General features: G+C 32.9%; 2 protein-coding genes across 3 annotated transcripts; one reads left to right on the plus strand and one right to left on the minus strand.

The window, feature by feature from the left end:
• The first annotated feature begins 1,816 nt into the window (after positions 1-1,816).
• On the plus strand, positions 1,817-8,421 carry LOC122599750 (beta-glucosidase 40). 2 transcript variants are annotated; one of them, XM_043772314.1, is made up of 13 exons: positions 1,817-2,161; positions 4,695-4,761; positions 5,257-5,315; positions 5,802-5,877; positions 6,106-6,177; positions 6,315-6,402; positions 6,503-6,758; positions 6,890-7,005; positions 7,097-7,320; positions 7,485-7,516; positions 7,654-7,756; positions 7,856-7,964; positions 8,062-8,421. In XM_043772314.1, exons 1-13 carry the CDS (start codon positions 1,994-1,996, stop codon positions 8,234-8,236), a joined length of 1,545 nt encoding a protein of 514 aa, XP_043628249.1. In that variant the 5' UTR covers positions 1,817-1,993; the 3' UTR covers positions 8,237-8,421. The 2 variants fall into 2 exon arrangements, with proteins under 2 accessions (XP_043628249.1, XP_043628257.1); XM_043772322.1 differs by having other exon boundaries at positions 2,147-2,161; positions 4,702-4,761.
• Positions 8,422-9,752: 1,331 nt separating this feature from the next.
• On the minus strand, positions 9,753-15,012 carry LOC122606449 (probable mitochondrial-processing peptidase subunit beta, mitochondrial). The gene is made up of 9 exons (XM_043779307.1): positions 14,276-15,012; positions 13,347-13,511; positions 13,042-13,179; positions 12,781-12,932; positions 12,498-12,606; positions 11,575-11,673; positions 10,587-10,652; positions 10,286-10,393; positions 9,753-10,051 (listed from the first exon to the last, which is right to left on the minus strand). The coding sequence occupies exons 1-9, from the start codon at positions 14,915-14,917 to the stop codon at positions 9,965-9,967; spliced, it is 1,566 nt and encodes a 521-aa protein (XP_043635242.1). The 5' UTR covers positions 14,918-15,012; the 3' UTR covers positions 9,753-9,964.
• Between the last annotated feature and the right edge of the window lie 1,162 nt (positions 15,013-16,174).

Raw genomic sequence — 16,174 nt, forward strand, 5'->3', positions numbered from 1 at the left:
GGTACCGTATATATCATTCTAAACGATCCGTACACTCATCTATCCGTTCGGCTAATACCGTAACTATGCCACAAACAAGCAATGACGATAAACTAGATGCATGGTTAGGCACTTAGGGATATAATCAAGCAACACATATACTGTCGAAAAGCAATAAGAATATAATATTGAACTTTATGATTTTTGTCTTTGGAAATTAACAATGAAAGCCCTGGTTAATTCGTTGGAAATTACGTGAGTATCGTTGGATTTTTCTTTTAATTAGTTAGTTTCTTATCTAAGAATAAAATTGTTTACACGTCATCTTCGAATTTTCTTTATACAATACAGTGGTCGGTATAAATACAAAGTGGGAGCAAATCATTGCAATATGGATCAAAGATTGACTAATATCCTGATTTACTTCACCCTGTCCTTATCGGTCCATCTTTTTTACTATTTTTTTCATTTTATTTTATAGATAAGTAGACAAGTAATTAACAAGTTGTTAACAATATCATGGTAAATGATATATTGCCTAATTACTTTATAGAAATGTTAAGACGCGTATTATCATCATTATAGATATGATTGTGGTGTAGATTGTAGAACTTTGGGGGGGATACACCGATACATGGATAATTAACTTCTTACCATTTCAAAACACATACAACATTTTCGTTTACTGGAATTTTTTTAAACATGTATTCGACATCAGAGAACACCTAACCGTATAATGGTGAAACCTTGCACGTACTCTAGACTACGAGATATAAACCATATGCCGTTACAGGTGATTCAAAGAAAGAACCCACAAACTTGTCACTCCTAAGAGGAAAACTCAAGACCTGTGGGAAAAACCAGGAATATATATGCCAGTTAAGCTAACTTCATTTGCAGCTTAGTGGATTGTTAAGGAAGTGTGTAGTAGCATTATATTATTAGCGATTAATGATGTAGGTTTAGTTTTTTTCTTTGTGTTTATTGAAACATTGTTGGGTATAATGTTGGAAAAATACTCAATTAATTTTTTAAATTAAACAATAATTAACTTTAGCTAATCTAAATTAGAGAGTACCCACACAATGTGACGACAGTGACGGCGGTCAGTGACAGGAACAGGTGGTGATGGCGGTTATGGTGCAGGCAACAGGAAATGGTTACGCTATCGGTGTGATAATTAATGTAAATGTAATTGATATAAAATGAGATCATGTAGTTATTGTAGGGGTTGATGGATGCATCTCATAAATAATTTATTTAAAAATGTTATATGTATATTAAGTGAAAACGTTTAAATTAGTGGATGATAAAGATAGGAATTTGGAGATATTAATTTTTATAAAAAGTTTGGAAGAACTATATATTTTGTAATTATAATATATAATGTAGTATAAATAAGACCAGATAAAAAAAAACATAGCAACAAATATATGTTTTATAATATGAGTAAAACTAATATGTTGCTAGAAGTATAGAAAAAGCATACTTCCCCTCACAAATTCTCCCTCATGAAAATCATATGTTTGAATATAAAATATCTCTCTTCTAAAAATCATAGTGAAATCATGTTGCTAGAAACATACTAGTTAACCCCTTACAATATATATGTATAAATATAATTTAATTATAAAATTAATTAATTAATGTCACTCGATCACATGGTATGGAAAGGAATGGTATAGTATATTTGAAAAATTGTTTTTAAAAAAAAAAAGTATATTTGAAAAAAGGGTGTGAAAATAAGACTTGATAGTGTTCCAACATACATACATACATTCCATCCAGCCAGGCAGGCAGCAACTCTATTGGTTTGGTATAAAAACCCCCCACACAAAAAAACTTTTCAGTGGAAAGCACACAACACAAACAAATAACATTACAATTCCCGATTGTTTTTGGCAATTCAAAGCTATTCCCATTACCATTCCCACTCACTCACAGCTGGCCTATTTCTTAATCTCTTCAGGCCCGCGCCACCGTCCACTTATACATAGAGGATTACCGTAATTAAATGTTGTTTTTGAGGATGAAAACAACTAATAGCGTACTCATGTTATCGTTAGCTTTGGTGATTGTATTGCTTCTTCTTGATGGTGGTTGTATTTTGGTTGAGGGAACAATAAACAGAACAAGTTTTCCAAACGGTTTTGTTTTTGGAACCGCTTCTTCTGCTTACCAGGTCTTCTTTTCCTTTTCCTTTTTCTTTTTTCATAAAAAACTTGTTATTATTACTTAATACGGAGTACATGATAGATTTTGCTATTCATTAACAATTTAACACGCACTAAATGTTACGTACACAACAGTCATTAAAATTCCGAGTGGTTAATTTTCAACCGACATATGCAAACTTTATTCATAGTGTATATTAGTGTGGGTCATGTTCGTTTTATGTTTAAACTTTGAAATGGTAAAATACTACACATTTTAAGATTACACTTTTCCTTGCTTTTCAAACTTTACTGGAAAATGCTAATTATAGCCGTAATGAATAACCTTTTATATGCATAGAAAATAATGGTAATACTTTTTAATTTTTTATCCTTAAGATAGAAGTATAGAACCCCCACTCTCGAATACCACCCCATAAATGTGGTAATTGAAAGTCAAACCCAAATGAATTTTTCAGATAAAAAACTTTAATAATAAGCCAGCAATCCCATACACACATAAAAAATAATACTATATATTAAAAACTACTCATGAATTTTCTTACAACACAATACATTCACCATCGATTTTTTTTATTTTTTTTTTAAATGTGACAAAGTACGTTACATTTGTAAGTGTTAATTTTTTGGTTTTCTTAGCTATAAACGAGTATATAACTATTATGAATGTTCAAAAAAAAAAAGTATATAGCTATTATGACCGCGATTAAGCTTAATAGATATGAATAAATGAACATTAGTTAAACCCCAATATTATAGTTTTTCGATACTTAATTTCTATATTATGATAAAGAATTTATAGAGTTGTGATCTAAGTACCACTTAATCAGATATTCAAAAACTAGCAAGTTTAACTATATCTTCTTAAAGGCTACGGTTAGTAAACTACACTATTACGTAATAAAAGTTTTTGTAATACAGATTCATTAAAAAAAAAAAAAATTTAAATACATCCAATTAACTTGCATAAAAAAATCATTGTCTTCCATATTAAAAGCTCATCCAGAATTTTTATTGTAAATATAAAACTATTTTATGCAGACACCTTTAATTAAATTACTAATATCACAATGATTGAATTGGATATAACTGTAGAAAAAATGGATAAAATTTGCTATGATATAATTTTCTTTTGTAAAAAGTGATATTAATTTAATACTAATTTTATAACTAATTATCACTTTTATAATGTAGTGTATATCTATATTGTTTATGTCAAGTAAGGTTCATCTTAAAAACATTCACATATGAACATAAGTAAAATTAGTTATAACTTGATATATTTAATTCATATATGCACGAATTAGTTCACATATACCATTCACATATGAAAATCAAATTATAAGTTATAGGTTCTCATGTTTCCATCTTTTGTTGTTTATGTCTATATAAGAGTAGTAATTAAGTTTATTCGTTTAGCATTAAGCATGGTTTTCAAAACCTATGTATAAAGGATTTTTCAAGTAAAGGTTCAAGGTTGTCTTCAATATTAGAATATTGTACATGAAAATGATCATTTTTCATAAAGTAATGATCACCCTCCATATACAATTTACAGTAGTATTTTTCTGTGTGTTGACAATAACAGATTTTTTTTTTTTCATAAAACATGTAGTATTTTTCCATTGTGGTTATCCAATATGACGAAGAGGGCCCATCCACTTCTGTTTTCTTGTTACATGCTTTCTAACTACCTAAAAATGGAAATTTGTACATACATAGATATCATCATCTAGCATACCAAAATCAATTGTCAGTATGTGACTTTAACTATCGATAAAGGCTAACCATTAAATTTGTTTGTTAAAAAGTGGCCATCGATTACTACCATTTAATCCAAAGTTTTTTCCATTCTGAAATGTCTATAAATAAAGTATGTTTTTTGTTACCACTCCTACTGGTTGCCCAATTGGAAAATAGGAAATGCTAAGGGCTGTATTTAACGTGCATAAAAAAACTTGTACCTTTCATATTAAAAGCCCGCCCCCTGATTTTCATGGTAAATGTACAAACAATTTATGCACCTTAAACATAGCCCTAAGGGCTGTATTTAGCAAATCCCTTGGAAAATAACGCCAAATCAAAGTGTTTTAATATCTTAATCCATCTATGATTAAATGTTTATCTCCATTTAGTACTTTTAAACTTACTCTAATTAATCTTATTTAATTATCATTAGGGTTGTCAAATGTTGCCTTAGATAGTTGTACACTTTTCATAAATTTTAAGGGTGAGCTTTTGATATGGAAAAGAGAATTTTTTTTTTAAGCCCCTTAGTCATTTAACATTTTTATTATATATTTTTTAATGGTAAACTATCTTACAACGACTCGTAAACTAGCCACTCTGAAATTAACAACCCTTTCACCCACCCCATAGAACTCTTAGGATTTATATATGGATAGAGACAAACTAACAACTATCTAAGTGAAATGAAAATTTATATTCATGTTGTTGAAATGAGGATTGTTATAATATTTTTCTACCACTAAAATCATGTGTAATGCTTGTTGACATGGTCTAATATGTTTTTACTTTTAGTATGAAGGAGCTGTGAAGGATGATGGAAGGGGTCCGGCTATTTGGGACAAGTTTGCCCATACATTTGGTAATGTTTTATACGAAAGATGTTGGATTCATAATGGTTATTGGGTTGTGTCTGTATAAATTGACAAGGGAATGATCATGAGTGAGGTTCTGTTGTTCAAAAAGAAAAAAAGAAAAAAAAAAAGGAATGAGTGAGGGCAATATAGTCTTTTAGATTCAATTTCTGTAAACGAACAACTTTCTTCAGGGTAAAAATCACTACCCATCCATAAAAAGCAACCACTATGACGCTAATCTGTACATAGTAAGGTGGTGTAACGAGATTAGACTTTGCATTTGACTCTAGTCGTATCTTTTTTTTTTTTTTTGAACGGCAATTGACTATATGGTGGACCTGGGTCGGTCTGTAATAGTAGAATGCATTTCTGTTACATGATAGAAGAATAAATGTGGTTCTTTATAGAGAAAAATAAACTATAATGGAGTTATAAGCAATTCCCTTGATATACAGTCCTTATTTTGAAACTCAATGTAAACTTATCTTGTAATAATGCAGGTAAAGTGACTGATTTTAGTAATGCTGATGTTGCAGTTGATCAATACCATTTATACGAGGCAAGTAATGTATCAAACTATACGCGTTTTTTAAAAAAATATTCACACACCACATGATTATTCACACCTTTGTATTGAACCAACATTCTTTTGGTTGTTCAGTCACCTCAGCTCGAATATATAGCTAGACCAAAGATATTTGCAAGATATTTTGTTTGTGACATGACAATATCTCCAATTAACGTAATTTCCAATATAGCCTTCGTTACCAATCATAATGTTAGCTTGGTTAACATACTTGTCACGTCACACGACTTAAATAGTTAAATTTCTCCCAACAGAAAACAAAACATACCATGAAAGTTGTCAGGTTATTTTTGGCAAGGCTTTCTTCTAAAGTAGAAATGGCCAGCCCCATAATGATTGACAATTGTTATTGCATAAGTTAGAAGTTATTATAACATTATTGATATGATTTTAATACTGTAATAATTTTTTTCTTTTGTTTGTATAAGGGGTTTACTTACCTTAATGGTTAAAATGCAGGATGACATAAAATTGATGAAGGATATGGGCATGGATGCTTATAGGTTTTCAATCTCATGGACAAGAATTTTCCCAAGTAACGAAATTTTGAACTTGTTATATACTTATATCAAACATTATAAAGAGGATCAATAGTGACAATGGCTTAAGTGTATAAGCTAATAAGATTTTGAAACTATGAGGTTGTTGACGATCGAAAGTCACACCGGCACAAGATTAAACTTATAAAGATATGTATAACTATGGATACCAAGGGTACACTGCACATATGATAAGTTTAATAACTTCCATCTGTTGAACGCAGATGGTACGGGTTATATCAACCAGGCTGGAGTTGATCACTACAACGCCCTTATCAATTCGTTATTAGCATATGGTATGATTTTGGTAAAAGACGAAAATAATACTTGTAGTATCATTTCCTTGGTTCAAAAGTCATGAGTACACAAAAAATTTAACATTCTTTTAAATAAATAGATATTTTTATACATTCTTTTGGAAATTAAACTACAGGGATCGAACCATACGTGACCCTCTACCATTGGGACCTTCCTCAAGCACTGGCTGACAGATACAATGGATGGCTTGACACCCGAATCATGTAAACATATATAATGTTTGTTCTTATTATTTTATTTTTAGTATTTTTTTTAAGTATTCATTATGTTATGTGGTTTTTTTTTTATTTTACTATGAAACAGAAATGATTTTGCGACATATGCTGACACATGTTTTGAGAAATTTGGTGATCGGGTGAAAAACTGGATGACATTTAACGAACCACATACTTTTACTGTACAAGGATATGATGTGGGGCTTCAAGCACCTGGGCGTTGCTCGATACTCCTTAAATTGTTTTGCAGAGCCGGTAACTCAGCCACTGAACCTTACATTGTTGGTCATAACGTTCTTCTTTCGCACGCAGCCACCGTTGATATCTACAAAAGAAAGTACAAGGTAATATACAATCACGTTTGGCATTAAGTGATTAACTTGTTTGACAAATACTTATGTTTACTGGGCTATGGTATTATTACCAATACTATGCTTGTCTGTTGATGATTAACCTTTTTTTGTTATCTTCATAGGCAAAACAACATGGGCGAATAGGGGTTGCATTTGATGTCATATGGTATGTGCCTGGTACAAACAAAACCGAGGATATTGAAGCGACTCAACGAGCACAAGATTTTCAATTGGGATGGTAGATCTCTGAATAGAATTTAGCTCTTTTTTGACTTCATATGTTATCATTGATCATGATAGATGATTATTTACATGGCATTATAATACAGGTTTCTTGATCCTATCATGTTCGGAGATTACCCAAGCTCAATGAGGACAAGAGTAGGAGACAGGTTACCAAAATTTTCTAAAGTTCAGTCGGCCCTTCTCAAAGGGTCGATTGATTTTGTTGGAATTAATCACTATACTACGTGGTATGCTTGGCATAACTCGACTAGTATCATTGGAGTTTTGCTGAATGACTCTGTAGCAGATTCTGGTTCCATTACCCTTCGTATGTCATCTAAAAACATCCCTTCTGGTTAATTTATCCAAGTCTTGTGTTAAAGATCCTGACTTCCTATTCAGATTTCAAGTCTAGGTTCTTTATTATGATTATTTGTCATTGATACAAGCAACCAATGGTCTGATGAAGTTATTTTCCTTACATTTTTTCAGCATTTAAAGACGGAAAAGCCATTGGTGATCGGGTATGTAATATTTTTTTACATGGTCTTAACCAATTTGTGAAGAACTTCAGGCTTTCTTATCTTGGCTGCTATCGAGACTTTTTAAGGATTATACAATACAAATATTATTGCTATTTACTACTTATTGTATTTTGCAGGCGAATTCCATATGGTTATACATAGTGCCAGGAGGGTTTAGAAGTTTATTGAATTATGTCAAGAACAAATATGGGAATCCTCTAGTGATTATCACTGAAAATGGTAATTTGTACCATATGAGAACCTGTATCTATAATGTAGTACCATTTATGCAGAGAGGAGAACATTTTAAATGGTTATCTATATGTTTTGCTTACACAGGGATGGATGACCCAAACAACGTGTTTATCTCTCGTAACGATGCACTAAAGGATGCGAAGAGGGTCAAGTACTATAACGACTATCTCACGAACGTGCAAGCTGCCATAAAGTAAGCCCATTTAGACCTCTACTTTGAAAACGATTCAAATGTTTCTACGGTGCTAGTATCAATGTATTAATATCTGATTTGGTGGGATTCTGAGCAGAGAGGACGGGTGCAATGTGAAGGGATATTTTGCATGGTCGTTGTTGGATAACTGGGAATGGGCTGCAGGATACAGCTCAAGATTCGGGTTGTATTTTGTTGATTATAACGACAAGCTTAAAAGATACGCAAAGGACTCTGCTGTTTGGTTCAAGAATTTCTTGACCACGAGATAGAAGATTAAGATACTTTTTAATCATTTTCTGGTATCGTTTTCATTATACGTAGATGTGACCAGAAAATGAAAAGGAAAAGACGACGTAATTAATTATTTTTTCTTCGTTGTATACAAGTTCGAAAAGCAAACATATACCCATTTTCTACATATTGTGATTGATGGAAGAAGTGTAGTGATTGTAAATTGTAAGACTTTGTTGGTCTGTTGTTTCATGTGGACTTTGTTTCACAACATCCACCACTATAAAGCACATCAAACGAACTAGGTTTGAAGTATGTATGTATTCTTATACAACTGAAAACATGTGGATCAATAATCTCTAGTCCTGTAAATCAATACTCCAAACAGCTAAACACAGGCAAATGGACGGTAATCCATAAACTTTTTCCTTACACATACCAAAAGAAATTTACCTAATGATGTGTAAAACGTTTAGAATTTCTTACCAGTGGCTCAACATGGAGATAATTTAGGGATTAAAAAGAAAAAAGAAAAAAGAGGAAAAAGAACGGGGTAAATGGAGAGAGAACCTTGTTCAGGCTATCCTAGAAAAGTCAAGCATTTGACTCTAACTTATACAGCTTAACCAGTACTTTCGTGTCCAGGGTCCTAGGGATGGCAATAGGCAATAAATAATGTCAATTCCGCAAATACCCATCCATTCACTTGCAGGTGCGGTATAGGTGAAAAATTGTACCCATTGTGATGGAGGTCGGTTGACGGATACGCACACTATTAGTTGTAGGAGAATCTGGTTGACGGGAACCATGAAGTCCCTAAGACTAGCAATGTACTCATGAATTTATATATTAGTATATATGATTTGATTAAAAGGAGAAAATTCACATAAGTAAAAAGTTAAACAAATTCAAAATCTTGACGAAACTTCACAATAAAATTACAAAACCAAGTTGCATTAATGTTGAAGTATGCGTTAAGATATCTCAAGATCAACTCTAAAGCATCCTGTTAAGACAATATGTGGGAATTTTTCAATGATGCTAACTTAATGAGTTAATTCAATGTTTTCTTAACAAACTATAATTTATATGTATGACCCGTGAATTTAAGTCCTTTTCTGTAGTGATCTGAAGCCAAGTTATAATACTACTTGATAAAGTTGTGATTTTTGTAATGCAAAAATATATGGTGTCCATTTTATTAGTTTTTATTCTCTCAGAAGATCACAACTTGATCTATCAAGTTAATTTATAACTTAGAGAGGATTTTCATCCGATCACAAAATTCTTACCCAATGATACCAAACCCTCTGAGCTTTTACCTCGTAAAAAACTGTAAATGATTGATGGCATGACATACATCTCACTTAGATGCCTGAAACACGATATCACAGATTTACGGATAAAATGTACTTCACAGTTCACAAAAACCAATATTTGACTAAGTAAAAGCTTTGTGGATACAAGAGCTGAAAATAATATCAAACTACCGTACACAAGCAAAAATGATGATAGTATACAATGACTTCGACCATAATGTCAGAGATAATAAGCTTGACAGTAGTAAACCTTTTAATCGAAGTCGAAACTGAAGTTGTACAGAGGCAATACAAAAAAAGCCTTGGCTTTATTCTTGCTTGAAAAGAAATAAAATCTGTCTTTAACCATACAAAAGGACATCTTAGGCAAGCGTATGCCTCATGCTCCAAGAGATTGATGGTAAAAATCGAAGACCACATATAAATAAAACAAAACAAAACAAGGGTCTAATAACGGAGCTTGTAGGTACGGCGGCGGAACCAATTGTAATCTGGCAATAGCTTCACGGGCCCAGATGCGGCAATTGCTATGTCCTGCAATCCCCAAAAACAGAAAACTTATACAATATATTTTTCGATCCGTCCATGATTTTCTAGTTTTACTAATGCAATAACCAAACTATCCTACGGAGCAAATACTTTTGGCTATTTCAATGTTTTAAGAAAAGTACCACCAATTCGGTATTTGAGAAGTCTGGTACTCTAACTCAGATAAAGGGAAAATATACATTGTTGCAATATTCTGGGCTATATAGAAAAAGGGATTACCTGGTCAAATATGAATCTGTTAGCTACGCGTTTGATGGTGGCAGCATCCACAGCTTCGATTCTAGCAAATAATTCAGCACACGGGATTCTACGTCCATATGTAATCAGCTGCAAAATAAATAAAAAAAAATATGTAATGGTAAGTAGAATCCAACACAGCTAGCTACAATTTAAGTATGATCCACGATTACCGCCAAGCATAGAAGCCAAAGAAATAGAAAATTCTAGTATAAAGCTATTTCTTAACCAGAGATTATTAAAAAGAATGGGTGCATTATATTGAAATTTGTATCTGGTGTACCTGTCGTCCAATGTCTTCAGCAACAGGGCTGGTACCATCAATGTGGAGAAGCAATGAAGATTTAAGCTGCAAACAGTTGCAAATAGTTATTCCATATAGCTCAAAAGATATTATATCTAGATACCAATGCAAATATAGTCGGGCAGCTTTGTAACTGAAAGCATTGCACTTTCTCTTGCCATAACAAATAAGATAATGATAGACACCAAGGCATTGGTCATAACCATCAAGCACTACACACGTTGATCTGACCAGGGCCTATACAGCTAAAAGCAAAATGCACAACTCTTGGGTAAGGACAGGAACTCAGCCAACACGAGTAACAGATGAAAAATAGTTCTTTCATAGTATGGGCAACACAAAACAAAGCTGGTTGGACCGGCGTGCAAATAAGTTTTTATGATTAATATAAGATTAATGTATTATTAACTATTATGATGAAAGTTGTATTATGATGAGTTGATGACATAAATCCACATTCAAGAAAAAACTTAATGAGGTTCTATGAACTGGAGCACAGTTTTGATGACTTTTGGCCCTGTGACCGGCTCAACACATATGACACGCTTCAGGTTAAATCATTAGCTTAACCCATCTGACCGCGATAAATATGACAAGTCAACCCATTTGTAAGTGAATAGGTCGCAACAGTCACCTCTACTCTACTGAATGAATAGTGGTGAGCATTTATATTGAACCATCAACCTAGTCAATAACTTTAAAAATGACGCAGCACAAAGATGGTATTTTACGTATTATCTGTGAGTCTTAGTAAGCATATTGCAAAATAGGTTAAGACCATTATGCTTTAAAAAACAGAGTAGCAACCTACTGGTTGCAATTCTACACAATATTGAACACTCAGGATGTGAAAACAAAATAATAAACATGAAACTTTTAATAAATACTCCGTATATTTAAGAAATATTTTAAAGTAAACATGCAAAGGCTATAAATATAACAATAAAGCAGAGATCACTCAGCTTACCATATTTTGAGCGCGAACAACATCATCCTCTGTGACGTTGTAACACAGTTTGCTGATCTGTTGCATTATGGCAAAAGCCAAATCATCCAAGCAATCCGGCTACAATAAAAGAGAAGCAAGTAAGACGGCAAGAATAAATCAGAAATTCAATATTATTGAGTCATAAGAACACCAATGTGGGGTTAGCCCACTTGTTAGAGAGTCATGCCTCTTGGGGTGAAGTCCAGGGTTATATCCCTAGCATGGGTGATTTTGGACAACTTGGGGTAGTTTATGAATAGAATTGCCGTTTAGAAAAAAAAGGTAGAATAGAATTGCCGTTTAAAAAAAAGGTCATACAATTAACACCTAACTATAGTATTATTATAATGTAAAATGATACACATAGTAGTTTATTATTATCATTATAATGTAAAATGATACACATAGAAACAACACAACTATAAAAAATTAAAAACCAGTCCACAATCCACAAGAACTTAGGATTCTAGTTTAATGAAAGATCTAGACACCAAAACGCCAAATACTTGAATATGCCAGATAATCTTAAGTTACTATTATAAAAACAAACTAAAAGGATGCAACGATCTTCTAGGGGAAGTAACAGATTGTAGCAGTGAACAAAACACACAGGGTGACATGTATATCTAAGCGAAGAACTAAACAAATTTACTCCAAAGCTTCATGTCTATGGAATAATTATGTTATGTATAACATAAGCATACACATTTCATTATACATAAATATCTTATTGGAACTAAGATATTTAATGGGTAACCTAGAAGCAGACACCACACACAGACATGCGGCCTTAATGTGTTACCAATTGACACTTTAAAAAAGAGAGCACTTTATGCAACAAGCTTCCCCTTCACGTGAAATCATCAAGGGCTGCACTTTTTAAAAAGAGGCTTTTTACACACCTTGGCAACAGCATAAACACCAAAGAGGCCAGTGTCTTTATAGTTGGTGTTGAAAGCCATCATGCTCTCAGCAAGTTCACTAATCGCCACCATCTGAGCAAGCTGTGAGCTGTACATAGTTTCAAAGAATCAAAGGTTTAAATAAGCAAGGTTGGACTCAATTATCAAAAGAGAGGCATGCGTAGTTACACTACGCGAAGTTATAACAATAAAAAAATTCTCTAATATGGGGGGGAAATCATAAAAAATGCATATAAGAAAAATCAAAGACGGGAACACCGACCCCATATGTTTGCCAGATCCTGCTGTCTTGTTGTATGCTCCAAGCATAGCTTGCATGACCATCAAAGCAACAGAATCTGGATCTGTCCATGATGCTCCATTGAAGGCAACGGCAAACTGAGCAAGAGGTGCGTCATCATCCCTCATACGAACCTGATCATTTGAGATTCAAATAACATTAAACTAAAATTTATTATTAAGAGAAGAACATAAAATGTTCAAATGTTAGAAATCTACGACAGCCAAAAATAAAAACACACACCTCTGATCCAGTGAATATTGCTGGCTCCTTTTCTACCAGCTGTGTTGTAGTTGTGGGATTGGTAGATAGTTTGGTGAACATCTTCTTCACCTGCTCTACAATATCCTCATGCTTTACAGCCCCGGAAGCTGAAATGACCTGTAATAGATGCATACAGAAGAAATTAATGCTGTCACCAATAAACTATGTTTATAACATAAAGATGGCTGGGAGAAATTAAACTCTAATAAAAAATCATAACTAGGAAAGCTACAAGCCATCTACTAAAGATGGTTTAACTACACAATTATAATTAAGTTTAGTACCATTCTGTGAGCAGAATAGTGGGTTGAAATGTAATCTTGAATATCCTGCTTTGTTATCTTCTGAATGTTTTCAGCAGGTCCAAGAATGGTCCTACCAAGAGGAGTGTATTGAAAAGCAGTGGCATGCAAATGATCAAAGATTACTTCCTCATTTTGTGCTCCCACCTGAAACCAACAAGAAACAAACATATTCAGTAAAGAGCTTGTGTAAATTAGTGATAGAGCAAGCCGAAGATGGCGGGATTAACTAAGCAACTTAGATATCCTATAAAGTGATCACCCTGATACTTGAAATACGTACAAGTATACAAGGCCAAAAGATTGAAACTTCACTTTGAGGCCAAATCATACGCAAGCCTTCTCACCTACTTTTTCAAGAATTAAGCAACCCGGAGATGCAAGCATGCTTCTCGGGTAGGTCCAAATGAACAAACCAAGTAAAGTATAAGACTTTCTTTCAAAAGCTAGTTGACATGAAGTATTACATATATACATTAAATTTCACAGTATCATATCTGGTGTTCGAGTCTTATAACCTAAGGTAAACATCCTTAAACTTTACACCTTACAAACCAAATAACTAGTTTAAAAAACCAATTAACAATAAGCCTATCATAGCATGAAAGAATACACAATACAAACTAATGAACTATATACATATATAGCAGTAAAGCTAACACTTTTATAATAAAAACAGAAAGAAACACAATAGATTCACTCATATAGTCTCCAAAATCAATAGATTCACATTCGTACATCTCACCTACGTCAAAAAGATCCCAACTTTCATATGCAAAGCACGGCAATGTTTATAATTTATAATTGTGAAGTGAACCTAATAACTTTATCATCATGTATACATATACATATATTATATATTCTAATTCAGCTCAATCCTACAAACAAACAAAACAGAGCAAGCAGGCTACCTCTTCCATCTCCCTCAGGATAACACCGCGTTCGCGGTTAATCAAACGTTCATCAAACGTCGAATTCTGCAAAATATCAGACAAAATATCCAAAGCCTTGTTAACATCACCACTCATAACTTTCGCATAATACGTCGTCTGTTCTCGACTCGTATACGCATTCAAATGCCCTCCCATGTTCTCTATCTCTTCTTCCAATTCCCGCACCGACCTTTTCCCCGTCCCTTTAAATATCATATGTTCCAAAAAATGCGCCACTCCGTTATTCTCTTCCGTTTCGAATCTCGACCCCGCGTCGATCCAAACACCAACCGTTGCGGTTTTCGCGGCCAGGTTCGACTCGGTCGCGACTCGGAGACCGTTTGGGAGCGTGGTGACGCGTGTCTCCGGAAAAGTCAAGATTGGTGTGTGGGTTGTTTGGGTCGGGATTGGTGAGTTGTGTTTTAGGAAATTAGGGTTAGGGTTTGATAAAATTTTGAGCTTTGCGTTGACTTGTGATGAGATTTGGTCGTAGATCATTTGGGTTGGGGATGGTGGTGATAGTGGCTGTGTAGATCTGGGGGTGGCTGACACCGCCGCGGCTGCGGTGGAGAGCTGGCGGTGAGATCGACGGGTCAGCTTTAAGAGGTGGCGCGTCGCCATGGTGTGTGTGTTTTTTGGAGGTGTTTTTTTTTGTGTGTGTGTGATTCTGTGATGTGAATGTTAGATTAGGGTAAATAAAGGGTGGCGTGAAATGGAGACGAAGATGATGATAATATAATATATGTTTTTTGATGTAAAAATTCTATATATTTTGAACTTTTTTTAATGTAACAATGTGTTAAACTAGATCGAACATGGTTTGTGTTTCTGTGTTTTTTTTTTTTTACCGTGCATATCTTTTTACTTTTACACTGTATTCTTGAGTTTCTATTAAAGAAAATAAACCTTTCACTTTCTTTTCCATCTAAATCAAGCCAAAATGGCCTAAAAATTTTTAGAGAAAAAACCCTGATTTTTCCTTCCTTCCATTTTCTTTTCTTTTAAAAAAAAACTCAAAAATACAAAAAGATAAAAATTTATATCTTTACTTTTCAATTCTTTTAAAAAAAAAACTCAATAATGAAACCTTAATAACAAAAGTCACATCTAAATTTAGAAGCTTGGAAAAACATTTGTGAAATTTTTTTTCAACTTAAAACAACATTCAACGAGATATGTTATATATTTACATAGCTTTTTGGTAATATATTAAAAACATAGATAGATATATAAAAGACAGATACAAATTAAAAGTAAAACCGTAATTATGTGAAAGTTGTTTGCCGAAAACATAAACCCAAAAGTTAAGTGTCAAGAAAATTAAAAAAAAAAAAATTTAATGTGAGACAAAAGTGAAAAAATATAAATTTTATGGGGTTAAATTAAAGTTGATAAAAATTATTATGTTTTATAAAAAAGTTGTACGTTTCATGCATAAAAAACTTGCACATTTACATAAGTTTTTATTATATATACACACGTTACGTTTATATATACATATGGTAGCACATTAATTTTATATGATTTTTGAAACGATTATTTTATGCGATAATATGTAAAACTTTTGAATTGAATATACTTGCTTATCAATTTTTGAAGTACTTGTAATATTTATGTAGTTTGTCACAATATGTGTTCAAACCAATTTAAAATCTAATTGTATGAATTAATATCTTGCTTATCAATTTTTCATTAACTTAACATACTCAACATTATTTGCTTTAACATTGATCATTAGTCTACTTGATGAATGTGGTACATTTCTTTTATTTACATGTGAATTTTATCAAAGTTTTTCACTTTTGTATTTTTCCAATATAAAGGTTCGTTGATCATGTATACAAATAATAAACGACATATTTTGTTACAAGTCTAAGC

Source organism: Erigeron canadensis, chromosome 1 (assembly GCF_010389155.1).
Source record: "Erigeron canadensis isolate Cc75 chromosome 1, C_canadensis_v1, whole genome shotgun sequence".
NCBI lineage: Eukaryota > Viridiplantae > Streptophyta > Magnoliopsida > Asterales > Asteraceae > Erigeron > Erigeron canadensis.